The 12,500-nt window shown below is 43.2% G+C and overlaps 2 protein-coding genes across 3 annotated transcripts in view; both read left to right on the forward strand.

Annotated features, from left to right (window-relative positions):
• Positions 1-9,071, forward strand: part of LOC133113979 (zinc finger CCCH domain-containing protein 7B-like) — a 23,941-nt gene extending 14,870 nt beyond the window's left edge. For both annotated transcript variants that reach the window (XM_061223158.1, XM_061223159.1), the window contains 6 exons: positions 1-122; positions 736-841; positions 1,913-2,021; positions 2,236-2,369; positions 2,901-3,070; positions 3,698-9,071. The exon at positions 1-122 is cut by the window's left edge and continues 93 nt beyond it. In XM_061223158.1, the coding sequence (XP_061079142.1) occupies positions 1-122; positions 736-841; positions 1,913-2,021; positions 2,236-2,369; positions 2,901-3,070; positions 3,698-3,878 (822 nt within the window). In that variant the 3' untranslated portion in view covers positions 3,879-9,071. The remainder of the gene's footprint in view (positions 123-735; positions 842-1,912; positions 2,022-2,235; positions 2,370-2,900; positions 3,071-3,697) is intronic.
• A 474-nt stretch (positions 9,072-9,545) lies between these two features.
• tefb (TEF transcription factor, PAR bZIP family member b) overlaps positions 9,546-12,500 on the forward strand; it is an 11,844-nt gene continuing 8,889 nt past the window's right edge. The window contains exon 1 of the mRNA XM_061223818.1: positions 9,546-9,897. Coding sequence (XP_061079802.1) covers positions 9,798-9,897 — 100 coding nt within the window. The 5' untranslated portion in view covers positions 9,546-9,797. The remainder of the gene's footprint in view (positions 9,898-12,500) is intronic.

The following is a 12,500-nucleotide window of genomic DNA, read 5'->3' on the forward strand; positions in this document are numbered from 1 at the left end:
GGAGGAAGGACCCGGGGCCTGAACCTGAAGATGAAGTTTGTGTGTGGCCAGTGCTGGAGGGACGGACTGGTCAGCGAGCCAGACAAAGCACTGAAGTACTGCACTGCTAAAGCCCGGCACAGGTACGTCCCCACCCCCTGCTCTGCTCTCCCCTCCAACCTCCCAATCACAGCCGGGATGTGGCTGAAAAGGGCGGGCCGTCGCCATGTTGGCACATATGGCACTCTTTTTACATTACATTACATGACATTAATGGCATTTGGCAGACGCTCTTATCCAGAGCGACGTACAACAAAGTGCAAAGTGCATACCCATAACCAGGGATAAGTGCGCTGAAAGACCCTAGAGGGAAGTACAATTTCAACTGCTACCTGCACAACGATGATAACGACCAGGGCCTATTTGATCATTGGACTTTTCTTTTTAAAAATGTAAAAAAAAAAAAATGCCATCGTTGTACCGCAACACGCAAATGCATGAACAATGTATGAACCGCTTACCTAGCCAAATAAAACATCCTCTCATCCACTCTTGGGACAGGAAGGGTTAACGGGGCGCAAAGCAGCTCTGCAAATGTGTCCGAAGACTGCAGCTCCAGGGTTCGACGCACTATTTCTAATTTCGAAGATTCCAGGAAAGCCAAAATCGGGACAGCGCGTGCTGCCCTTTAAGCGTTCCGTCGGGACAGGAAAATTACCGTTTCTTTCTCCTCCCCCCCCCCCCCCACCCTCCTAGCTGGACGAAGGAGAGGCGGGTGCTGCTGGTGAAGTCGTTTGAGAAGAAGAAGTGGGTGGTGGTGCGGCCGCTGCCCTTCTCCCGGAGCTACCCCCAGCAGTACGATGTAAGGGCCTAAAATGGCCTCCGTCACGGCCCCGTCCACACTCATCCTGGCCCCAGAGCAGCGCGTAATCCCTGCGGAAGTTACAGCTCCCTCAGGGTTCAACTTCACCCTCCTCTGCATGTTTACCTGACACAGAGGAGTCTTAACGTTGAGTGGTATTGAGTATTGAGCAGCATATATAGTGGCGTATATAATGGTATCGAGTCTTTAATGGCATATGTAGTGGTATTGAGTCTTTAATGGTATATATAGTGGCATATATAATGGCATATGTAGTGGTATTTAGTCTTTAATGGCATATATACTGGCATATATAGTGGTATTGAGTCTTTAATAGCATATATAGTGGTATTTAGTCTTTAATGGCATATATAGTGGCATATATAGTGGTATTTAGTCTTTAATGGCATATATAGTGGTATTTAGTCTTTAATGGCATATGTAGTGGTATTGAGTCTTTAATGGCATATATAGTGGCATATATAATGGCATATATAGTGGTATTTAGTCTTTAATGGCATATATAGTGGCATATATAATGGCATATGTAGTGGTATTTAGTCTTTAATGGCATATATACTGGCATATATAGTGGTATTGAGTCTTTAATAGCATATATAGTGGTATTTAGTCTTTAATGGCATATATAGTGGCATATATAGTGGTATTTAGTCTTTAATGGCATATATAGTGGTATTTAGTCTTTAATGGCATATGTAGTGGTATTGAGTCTTTAATGGCATATATAGTGGCATATATAATGGCATATATAGTGGTATTTAGTCTTTAATGGCATATATAGTGGTATTTAGTCTTTAATGGCGTATATAGTGGCATATATAGTGGTATTTAGTCTTTAATGGCATATATAGTGGTATTTAGTCTTTAATGGCATATATAGTGGCATATATAGTGGTATTTAGTCTTTAATGGCATATATAGTGGCATATATAGTGGTATTTAGTCTTTAATGGCATATATAGTGGTATTGAGCATATTGAGTGGCACATCTTAGTTCATGGCACAGCTGTCCAGCCAGGGCGGGAAGCTGTAACTGTGTCTCTCTGTCAGATGTGTGTCCACGTGATGAAACAGAAGAAGTGCCACTATATTGGGAACTGCTCGTTCGCCCACAGCCTGGAGGAGAGAGACGTGTGGACCTACATGAAGAATAACAACCGTGAGTCTCCCCCTCAACCTCACATTCACACACACACACACACACTCACACACTCTCACACACTCTCACACACTCTCACACACACTCACACACACACACACACACACACACACACTATTTTAGAGTTTTTAGTTTTCTACTTTTCAGTGTACATTCCCTTTAGCATCTCTCTTGGGCCTAATCAATCTCCACCTCCCTTTTCCCGTCCCACCAGTGCGAGACATGCAGCAAATGTATGACATGTGGCTGACGTTGACCAATCAGAATCGCAGACCGGATGGCACCCTTGTTAGCCCACCCCCTGAGGAGAAACAAATCGCCATGCCAACCGACTATGCAGAGCCTATGGTGAGCAGCCTAATTGCCCTGGTTACACCCTGTTCTATTCCCCTGGGGTCACACAGATGGAGAGTATAGCTTCACTACGGCATTGAGCTATAGCTGAATTTCTAAACACAACATGGGCCAGCATGTCCACTTAACAAAGACTGACAATACTGAAGCATGCATGTGTGTGTGCGTGTGTGCGTGTGTGTGGGTGCTGTTGTTACGCAGTGTGTGTTTTTGCACTCTGCTTCAGCAGTGCTGTTAAGTTGTGTGTGTGTGTGTGTGTGTGTGTGTGTGTTCCTATACTTCTGAGGACCAGACCAGAGAAACCGCCTTCTAGTGAGGACCTTTTTTCAAGTGAGGACCAGAAAGCCGGTCCTCACCTACTTCTGCTAGCCAATATGCATCCTAAGGCTATATGCATTCATCTACACTATATACATTTCGTAGAGGTGCTCACTCAATATAGTTGCAGCACAATTGTGAGCTACGCGACGCCGTGCTTGTCGGCTCCCTCGCTGTGTGTGATGTCCGTTACGCGGCGCGTTGCAGAACGGCTTCCACTGCCGGCTGTGTGGGAAGCACAGCAACAGCGAGCGGCAGTGGCAGCAGCACATCTCCTCGGAGAAGCACAAGGACCGGGTGTTCAGCTGCGAGGGCGAGGAGGAGGCGCTGGCCTGGAGGTACCGCTTCCCCGGACATCGGCTCGCCCTCTGCCCAAGGTAACGCACGCACGCACGCACGCACGCACGCACGCACACACACACACACACACACACACACACACCGCCGTGTACGTACACACGTACACATACACACAGCCTCCTGTATACACACGTAAGGCTGCATGCGTACGCACATACTCACAACTGCATGTTACATTATTGGCATTTGGCAGACGCTCTTATCCAGAGCGACGTACAGTTGATTAGACTAAGCAGGAGACAATCCTCCCCTGGAGCAATGCAGGGTTAAGGGCCTTGCTCGAGGGCCCAACGGCTGTGCGAATCTTATTGTGGCTACACCGGGATTAGAACCATCGACCTTGCGTGTCCCAGTCATTTACCCTAACCACTACACTACAGGCTGCGTTTGTGTATATACGCACAAATGCATACGGACAACCGCATGTTTACGCACAGACATACAGACAACTGTATGCATACATGCACACATACAGATGACTGCATGGGTATGCAAATATACGTACAGACAACCACATGCGTATGTACATACACATACAGACAACCGCGTGTATACGCACATACACATACCTACAGCCGTGGATACACGCACATACACACTCACTCTGCGCACATTTGTGATTGGTGTGTGTGTGTGATTGGCAGACTGGAGAGCGGCTGTCCGGAGGGGGTGAGCTGTGATTTTGCCCACGGGGAGGAGGAGCTTGTGGAGTGGCAGGAGAGGCGGGACTTCCTGCGGAGGAAGTTGGCCAAGGCGCGCGACGACATGCTAATTGCCCCCAACGACCTTGACTTTGGGAAGTACAACTTTCTCCTGCAGGACTGAGCCACGTCAAGACAGACCGATGGACATGCAGACAGACAGACGCACACACACACTCACGCACACACACACACACACACTTGTGTGTCTACTTGCTAAAAAAAGATACTGACAAAAATGCTTGAGATAAAGCTACAATATATGACAGTAAATGCCTGACTTCGTTGTTAAGAAGCCCTTGGTAAACTTGTGCATACTCTGCAGTTTTGGACTTTTAACTGTAGTTCAGACTTTGGCTCCCGGCCCTTGTCTGCACACAGCACGGTTTAAATCCACACAACTCAAAGACAGACTGAGTTTTCAAGGCCACCAAGATTCACACACGAGAAAAGACACACAGGTGACACACACTATATAACCCCCCCCACCACCACCACACACACACACACACAGGGTATATTTTGGTCAGACGGGGGCCTGTCCTCCCCCAGCTCCTCCACTGCAGATGTGGGGGTGAAGGCTGAGCCTCGGGAACGAAGAATGACTCCGCTGACCTCCACTTGACAACACCCCTTCCAGAATTCGGTCTGTACCCCACCCCTCCGTCCAACCTTTCCCTCGGGTCCCTCTGCCATGCTGAGAGAAGCAGTAATGTGCACTGGGGGAAAGGAAATTTAGAGCTGACTGAAATATATTGTTGACATGCATTCCCTGACCGCTGAGTGCTGACATGACTTCTGGCTCAGACACTGTACATACACACGTGCACACAGATGCGCACATGCCTGTTTTCCAAAATCTTTAAAGGGGGAGGTGGGGGTTGGAAGTTGGATGTTGGTTGTGTTCCCTCCTGGGGGCTGTTACACTCAATGAGGTATGTGTGTGTGTATGACCGTCAGCGTGCGTGTGAGTGTGAGAAAGATGGTATGCTTAGCTGACCGCGTGAGTGAGATGGAGTTGGAGAGAGTGCTGTGGTGTACTCACCCATGCAGATAACATGTTGGCCCTGGTTAAAATGCCAATGGTGTAATTGCTTGTGGGTAACGTAGTACATTGCAGGATGTCTGAGGAGTGCTCCCAGTGTAAACGGAGCAGAATGTCTTGTGGAATGATGCATGTTCATTTTCAGAAGTAGTTTTGAAGAGGGTTCAAGGTGGGGAGTAGAGAGGGGGGAGATGCTGGTAATTACTCTCAAATTATGAAGGTAGATTTTTTTATTTTATATATATATATATATATATATATATATATATATATATATATATATGTATATATATATATATATGCACCTAGTAGTTAAGCAGGGAACTGCCATTTCATTTCAAATGAAAGGGGCTCCATGTCACTTTGAAAGTGGGAGTTAGGGTCAGGTGGTTGCCAGTTTTGGCATGGGCCAATCGGGTTGACAGGAGTGACGGAGAGGTTTAGAGCTGAGCCCTTGAACGTTGTCTGTGGCAATTCTGAAGGGAAAACCAAAAGCAGGAGAATAAAAGCACTCATGATGGTGCCTATATGTGCACATTTATAAAATAATAATTTTCAATACCCTGCTTCGCGAGTCTTGCTGAAAGGCCACAGTGGACACTACCTATAAACGTATGTCATTATATACTCATATACATACACACATATAAATATTAAAGAGAATCGATATACTAATAATAACTTAGCCGTTAAGCTTAATTAAAGCATAACCTAATCCTGTATTGATTACATAGTACCTCTTGTTATTGAGTCATACTCTCTGCTATATTAACTGTATCGCTAGATGACTAGAGATTCTTGCTTTTGTGAGGGTCATTCCAGAAGTGTTGGGTGTGGACCGTTCCCTGAGCTGAGCGTGTGAAGGCGCTCGCCTGTCAGGCGTAGAAATGGTGGATGAAAAAGAAGAGAAATGTATTCGCCCCAAAAACGCAATGCTTTCAACAGTGCCACTACTCTTGATCTGTGCTGTTGGCAGAATAGTTTAGCAGTGCACTCTGCTGTTGAGTGACCAGGAGCAGTACAGTTAGAACTGTTTTTAAATGGCACCAAGGGAGAGGAAAAAAACACTTGCATGCACAGACTGTATTTGGTTATTCCTTATTTCCTACCCGAGGGGGGGACCATTTTTAATGAATCAGAAGTTTAATATGAAACTCAGTTTAAAGGTGCAATAGGTACTTTCAGACTTCTAATGGTCAACAGAGGAATTGCAGCAACAAACAGCTTCAAACCACAACACTGTTTATCCCTCCCCCTTCTCTGTGAATGCGCTGACACTGAAACACCATTGGCTGTGGCAATTAGAACCAATTTTCAACCAATGAGCTTGAATTATTTTACAGCTATACGATGTTATAGTGTGCCGGCCTGTCAACTGTATATTTTGAAACCCGAATTTAAGGACTATAAACAGAGGCAGAGGGTGAGTCAACATGTCAGTGAGCCTTTTTTCAGTGATGGGAAGGGATTTACAGTGGTCTTGTAGCAATGTTTTAACACAACAATCTTACCTATTGTACCTTTAAGTATCTGTTCCAGTGCATGGATGGGCCAGCCTGGTTGACAATATGTCATCGCACACCAGTGACCCCTGCTGGTCCGTCGGGCGCTTGCGGTCTGATGCAGCGGCTCCCTCCGGCTCGCGCCCCCACTTTGAGACCGCGGTGTGAAATTAAGCAGCGGTGACATCACATGCTTCTTCAGCGAAACGGCATGCGATTGGCTGTACTTTCGTGACTCGACAGTGGAGACTGCAGCGAGTTTCATAGCGTCGGCTATTCCGAATCGGGGAGAGGAAGTGGGGGGAAAAACAGGTCAAAAATAAGATGCACAGGTAAAAGTTTTTCAATCAACTGCCTGCGGTGCCTATTGAAAACTATGCGCATTCTGCCGGTTATATTTCAGCCAGGTCAAAACTACAGCGTATTAGTGTCAGATTAGTCGGTGTTTAATTCTCCTTCAATAAGCAGAATGTGTGATTGGCTGTAGAGAGGGGGGGGCCATACCTGGGGTAATTGGAGCAGTATGGGCGTCAAAGAGCTTTGCCCTCTAATGTAAGAACAGAGGATTACGGCTCTGCTGCACTGTGACGTGAACGCAATCTAAAAGCTGTCCCCTGTCTCCGGAGAGTGATGTCACAAAGCCAAGTTATAATGGCACTGGACAGTGGTTGACAGAGAGAGCTCCACCCACCTGGAATGACCCAGTTGTTTGCATTGTTGAGGGATATTATTACTATTATTACGACGATGATGATGATGATGATGGTTCTATTACCACCATTTTTGGGTTCTTCTTATATACTATTGATATGTATACATTAATAACTTTCTCTTTATACATGTATCCAAGTATGAATATGTATTGATCGTATTATATGGTATATAGATGTCTATGTATGCGTCCTTGCAGCAAGGGACAATCTGTTGTGGAGCTCTGCACATGTATCAATGATTTTGTCAAGCGTACACACACACACACGCACGTACTGTATAGACACACGCACATATTCACACACACATACACATACATACACACATACTGTATGGACACACATTCACACATACATACATACTGTATAGACACACGTACACACACACACACACACATACTGTATAGATACACACACACACACACACATACTGCATAGATACACACACAAACACATATTCACACACATACGCACACACAGAAGACTCACCGTAGCGCACCATGCAGGCGCTCAGTGCAGGCACTTTATACCTGTGCGATTGTCCTTGTGACATTTAATTGGGGGACCTGACGACTACTTGATTTGGGGCCTCAGACTCCTTCCTAGCTTTACATTCATATCCGTTGTGGCCTTGCATTCCTCTTAATTTGGCACACTTTGAACGTCACTTTCCGTGGGGATAAAGAACATGAAGGGCAGTTTCCTTTACTCTTTGTCTTCTTTTTATTTCTTATTTCAATGCCAGTGGGCCCAGGCAACACAAAATGTCTGTTATGATTTTAATGCATCACGCAGTGGAAAGCTTGGCTACAGGAGTTCTGAGGACCAGGGTCTGTGGTGGCAGTCTGTCCATCTGTCCGTCTGTCTATCTGTACTTCTGTACATCTGTTACAGTGCATCGGTTAACGTTCTCACCTCCCAAGAAACGTGGACTTTACCCTGATCGCACACTGGACTTGAATCATGCCATTGTGTGACAGAGCTCAAAGCATACCTAGACATTTATTAACAACTGCTGCATAGCACCTTACAATTTATATAAATATATATAAAATATATAAACAATCCTCCTTTCTCAATATATAATAAAAAAATATACTTAGACACTTATAGGTACATAGATGGTGCGGTGATGATGTGTTGGTTTTAAATTAACCTTTTTTGCAGATGTTGCTGTGTGAAATGATTGATCACGTGATCATAAAAAAAATGTATTCTCCAAATAATGCATATATAGGCCTTACGCTAAATCTGAATGTTATGTTTGGGATGGTGTATCAGTGTAATGGATTGGTATCAGTGTAAAAACAGTGTAGCTTGCAATAAATCGCAATCTATGAACGTTAAATTAAAAAATTAAAAAATAAACCAGGCATTCCAAAGAAACAGGCTCACTAAAAGATTCTAAAAATGTACTCATTTTTTTCTGCAAGCGATTCTTTTTATATCAGCCTTCTCTGGCAAAAGCAAAAGCCTCCTCTCTACGTTCTCTGCTCTCCGGCACAAGACCAGGGTGAAATAAATGTGTTCCAGAGGCATTTTCCTGCTCCTGCACTAAACCTGTGTCCAGGTAGAGTCTGTTCTCATTTGAGGCTGTACTTTTTTTTTTTCTCCCAGTGTTAAGTATTCAGCCTGAATGCTGCATACATCTGCAAACAAGTGTACTCTTAAACCAGGCTCACAGGGCTTCTGAAGCTTTGCTGCCGTTTCTCAACCAACACACCTCATCACCGCCATTATAATTCCTAGTTATACAGGTGTACTACTCTCCCTATGAAACTATAGGTGTGAGCTGACATACACCAATAATGCTCGGTATAGATGTTTGTGTTATCATTGATTTGTTTTATGATAACTTGGGTAGTTGATATGGGCCAGAGGTTTAAAGAAAAAAAGAAAAGAATGTTTTTTTTTGTTGTTTTTTTTGTTTTTAGTTTTTTGTATTTTTCTTCTTTTTTTTTGCTTCCTGGTTTAAAATTGAAATTGAAAGATGGAAGAAAAAAAAAACAATGGACCAAATCTTATATGGAAAAAGTTTAACAATAAACAGAAAAAGAGAATGTTGTGTTATTTGTTCTAACTCCCCTCTCCTCTGCATGCATGGGTCAATGGCAAACCAGAATGGGGTTTCAGTGTTGAAATCTGGGTCATTAGACAGTATGTAGTATTATTAAATAAAGCGCCATAATTTTATAGTTTGGTTCGTATAACTTGTCAATTGTTTTTTTATGTGTGTTCGGATACATATATATATATATATATATATATAGTCAAGAGTAGGTTTTATGCGTTTCCCACCGACGACACATCTACCAAAGCCTGAGCTAAACCTAGTTGCTTTGGTTTTTTTGGAGTTTGTAGTCCGATTAATCCTTGCCCAAGATTTCAATTGGCTAGCACTGCAAACGGACAGTTTCTCAACCAATCCGAAATATTATCTACTTGTATATTCATTAGGTGACAATATTTACAGCGTTTAATTGGTCAATGCCCACTTGTTGCAACCAAAAGTGTGTCGGGGGCGTGGCTTGTTAACTTATTTGTATACTTCTCCCTGAGACTCGTGACCTACAATCGGAAGGTTTAAGATTCCCAGGTAGTTTTGTGGCCAGGGCACAAACCACATCAGAATATTTTTTTAAAGCACGCAATTACCTTGAAATGCCAGATTTACCGGCCATTTGGAGCAAACTTACTTTATTCGGTGATACTTCAGTTCTGATCACTTCCAGCGTGTGCGATTAAACTAAACCTTGGAAGTTATTTTTTTATCAAAGCCAACAGAGATGTCAGCCTCCAACGGAGTAATCGCAAGTGATATTCCTGAAGTTTTAAAAGCTTTGCTCGAATATCCGTTTTCTGTTCTCCCAACGACCAATGGCGACGGTAAGGATATTTATGACGTGTAGGGTTTAGCAATATATTGCTCTGTATATTGTTTATATGTTGTCTGACCGCTTCAAAGAGACTGGTCTATAGAAGGAACAGCTGATAATTATATATTGACGGTGAAGTAACACAACAACTATCGGAACTTTGGAGAAGGCTCTGAAATACGGCGAAAGAATCTGGAAACGTTGTTAAACCACACGAGCGCGGTTAATAGGATATGCAAAGGTTTTGGGCAGCGAGAGACCCCGTCAATTGACACCACAATGTTTCTACATGTATTTAATCAAGTAGAACAAATAACTATTAATAAAGTAGAACATATAACTATTGGCGCGTGTCGCAAGATTTGTGAATTTCTTGGCTTATGCGTTGGCTGGAAGCAACAAGTTGCATTTACAAAATGCGATATGTGGAGGTTTTACCGTTTAGCTGCACTATAAGTTGCATCCCCTGCTGAAAATAACAAGCTAGGTTTTGAAAGAGCTGGTAGCTGGTTGACCAGTTAAACCAGCTCCTTTCTCAACATGGTTTGACCAGCTCCAGCCATGTTTTGAACAGCTGGTAGCTGGTATTTTACCTGGATTTTACACTAGGGCCAGTACTTTTTACGACAATAAATTTTGGTATTCATAGTGTTTTTCGGGAGTTTCAGCTCATCATTTTGGTTTCAGGAATGGAAACGGGTGGTCTTGTTTTCTCATTTTCATGATTGCTTTCGTGCCATCCATATATATATCAGCTGGCTTTGTTTCACTGTGCGAATTTCCGTACAGTGGATTTGAATGCGACTGGACAGGTGCAGCATTGTACACATACCTTTTTCATTACAATAAGCTGTAAGAATGAGTGCCTTGTCAAAATCCTGTTCCCATGAAATATTATATGCCCAAGGAGAATGTCAGGAATTACGTGGTAAAATTCGCACGCACGCACGCACGCACACAAAATCTGAGACACAGCCGACTAGCATAAATTTTCTGCGACAAAAAAAGAGAAAGTTGGCAGCCTATTGACCGTAATTGCCCGCTTCTGCATGTCAAACAAACAAACAAATAAAGAAAGAGAAAGAAAGAAAGAAAGAAAGAAAGAAAGAAAAACCCGCACACTTGTTTAATGTGACTGGCGCATGACGTGGTCACTGCGCTGAGTCATGTTGGCAAGGCGACTGGTTGTCAGTTCCAGAGCTGGCAGACGCGACCCACGCATATCTGACGTGGTTCTGTTTATAGGTTCTGTACACAAACATACAGTGCTCTTCCAGCGTGAGCCGAGTAGCCATAGTAGTAGCGGATCCCTTCCTCATATGGCCTAGAACGGATAAAGTGACCGTTTTAATTTAACCTTCATAAAAACCAGTTGTATACATTTTGAATTGTGAATAGATTTTTTTCTTCACGAGAATTTCTCGTGTGGTGAGAAAATACACTTGTATGTAAATATTGTGATTGCTTTAACGCAGCAGAAACAATCTTCAGGTGTTCCTCATATAGGCCTACCGTTTGAAGCTCAGCAATGAATAGCCCGTTTAATGCCCACCAGAAACAACAAAGCCATCCAACTCTGTTAAAAGTATCTGGATACATCTGGATACTATCTTGAAACACCAAGATGCCCTGAGCATCCAAATGGGTTACATTTTAACCTGTGCTGACCCAACTTGCTTAGCATTATGCCTTTATTGTAAGACCCACTAATTTCAACTGCCACCGAATCCAGTCTGGTGTGCTTGCATCTGAAACATGCATTTCTCAATGACAGATTAATTCTATTACTACACGTTGTTTGGCTTCTCCAAATCCAAGGCAAGGACTCTGAGAATACCCTTAAGGTCATTTTGAGTGGCTTGCTCAGTGTCCCACAGCACACCAATAACCAGTTTGCTTGGACTTTGTACTTGCTGCTTTGAGGCATAGCACGGACAGTGATATGGAAAACACAAAAATCTGTGTCACATATTTGCTGCTTTGTAAAGAAGTTATTCAGGGTGGAATTTTCTTCGATCTAAAGATTCATGTGTCATTGTTTTGCAGTGTCATTGTGCATATATTCCTGTGGGGCAGTGTATCATAATGCTTTGGGAAAAAAGGGGGGAAGTTCTGCTGTGTACTCTTCCACCCAATCCATTTCTGTTGAAGTTTCACATGACATGCAGTCACCAGAATGGAAGTTTTGTATAAGAAATAGATCATTTGGATGGTAATTCTTATGCTGAATGTTACAGTAAATCGTTATGAAAAAGTGTGACTGTTTTGCTGTTGTAAAGTGGAATATGTAATGTAATAATGTAATGTAATGAATACACCCTGCCAAACTGTAACTTGGCAGGTGGTCGACCTGCTCTCCCAGTTAACTATCTTTAGAACCCCTAGTTTGTGTCAGTTTGTAAAGTGTATGACGTCCGAATGTTTATTCTGATTGAGGAAAGGGTGAAACTAGTGGCATGGATTATCTGTCGAATATGTGCTTAACCAATGAATGCAATGTATTCCCTAATACTGCATAGCCTATGTAATTCGTAATTGTGCATACATTCTCTTTTCGCCAGTAACCTGATAGCTCGTTTTTTTTTTCGCGCTACTGCTATATTCTAAGACTGT

This window comes from Conger conger, chromosome 16 (assembly GCF_963514075.1).
Source record: "Conger conger chromosome 16, fConCon1.1, whole genome shotgun sequence".
Classification (NCBI taxonomy): Eukaryota; Metazoa; Chordata; class Actinopteri; order Anguilliformes; family Congridae; genus Conger; species Conger conger.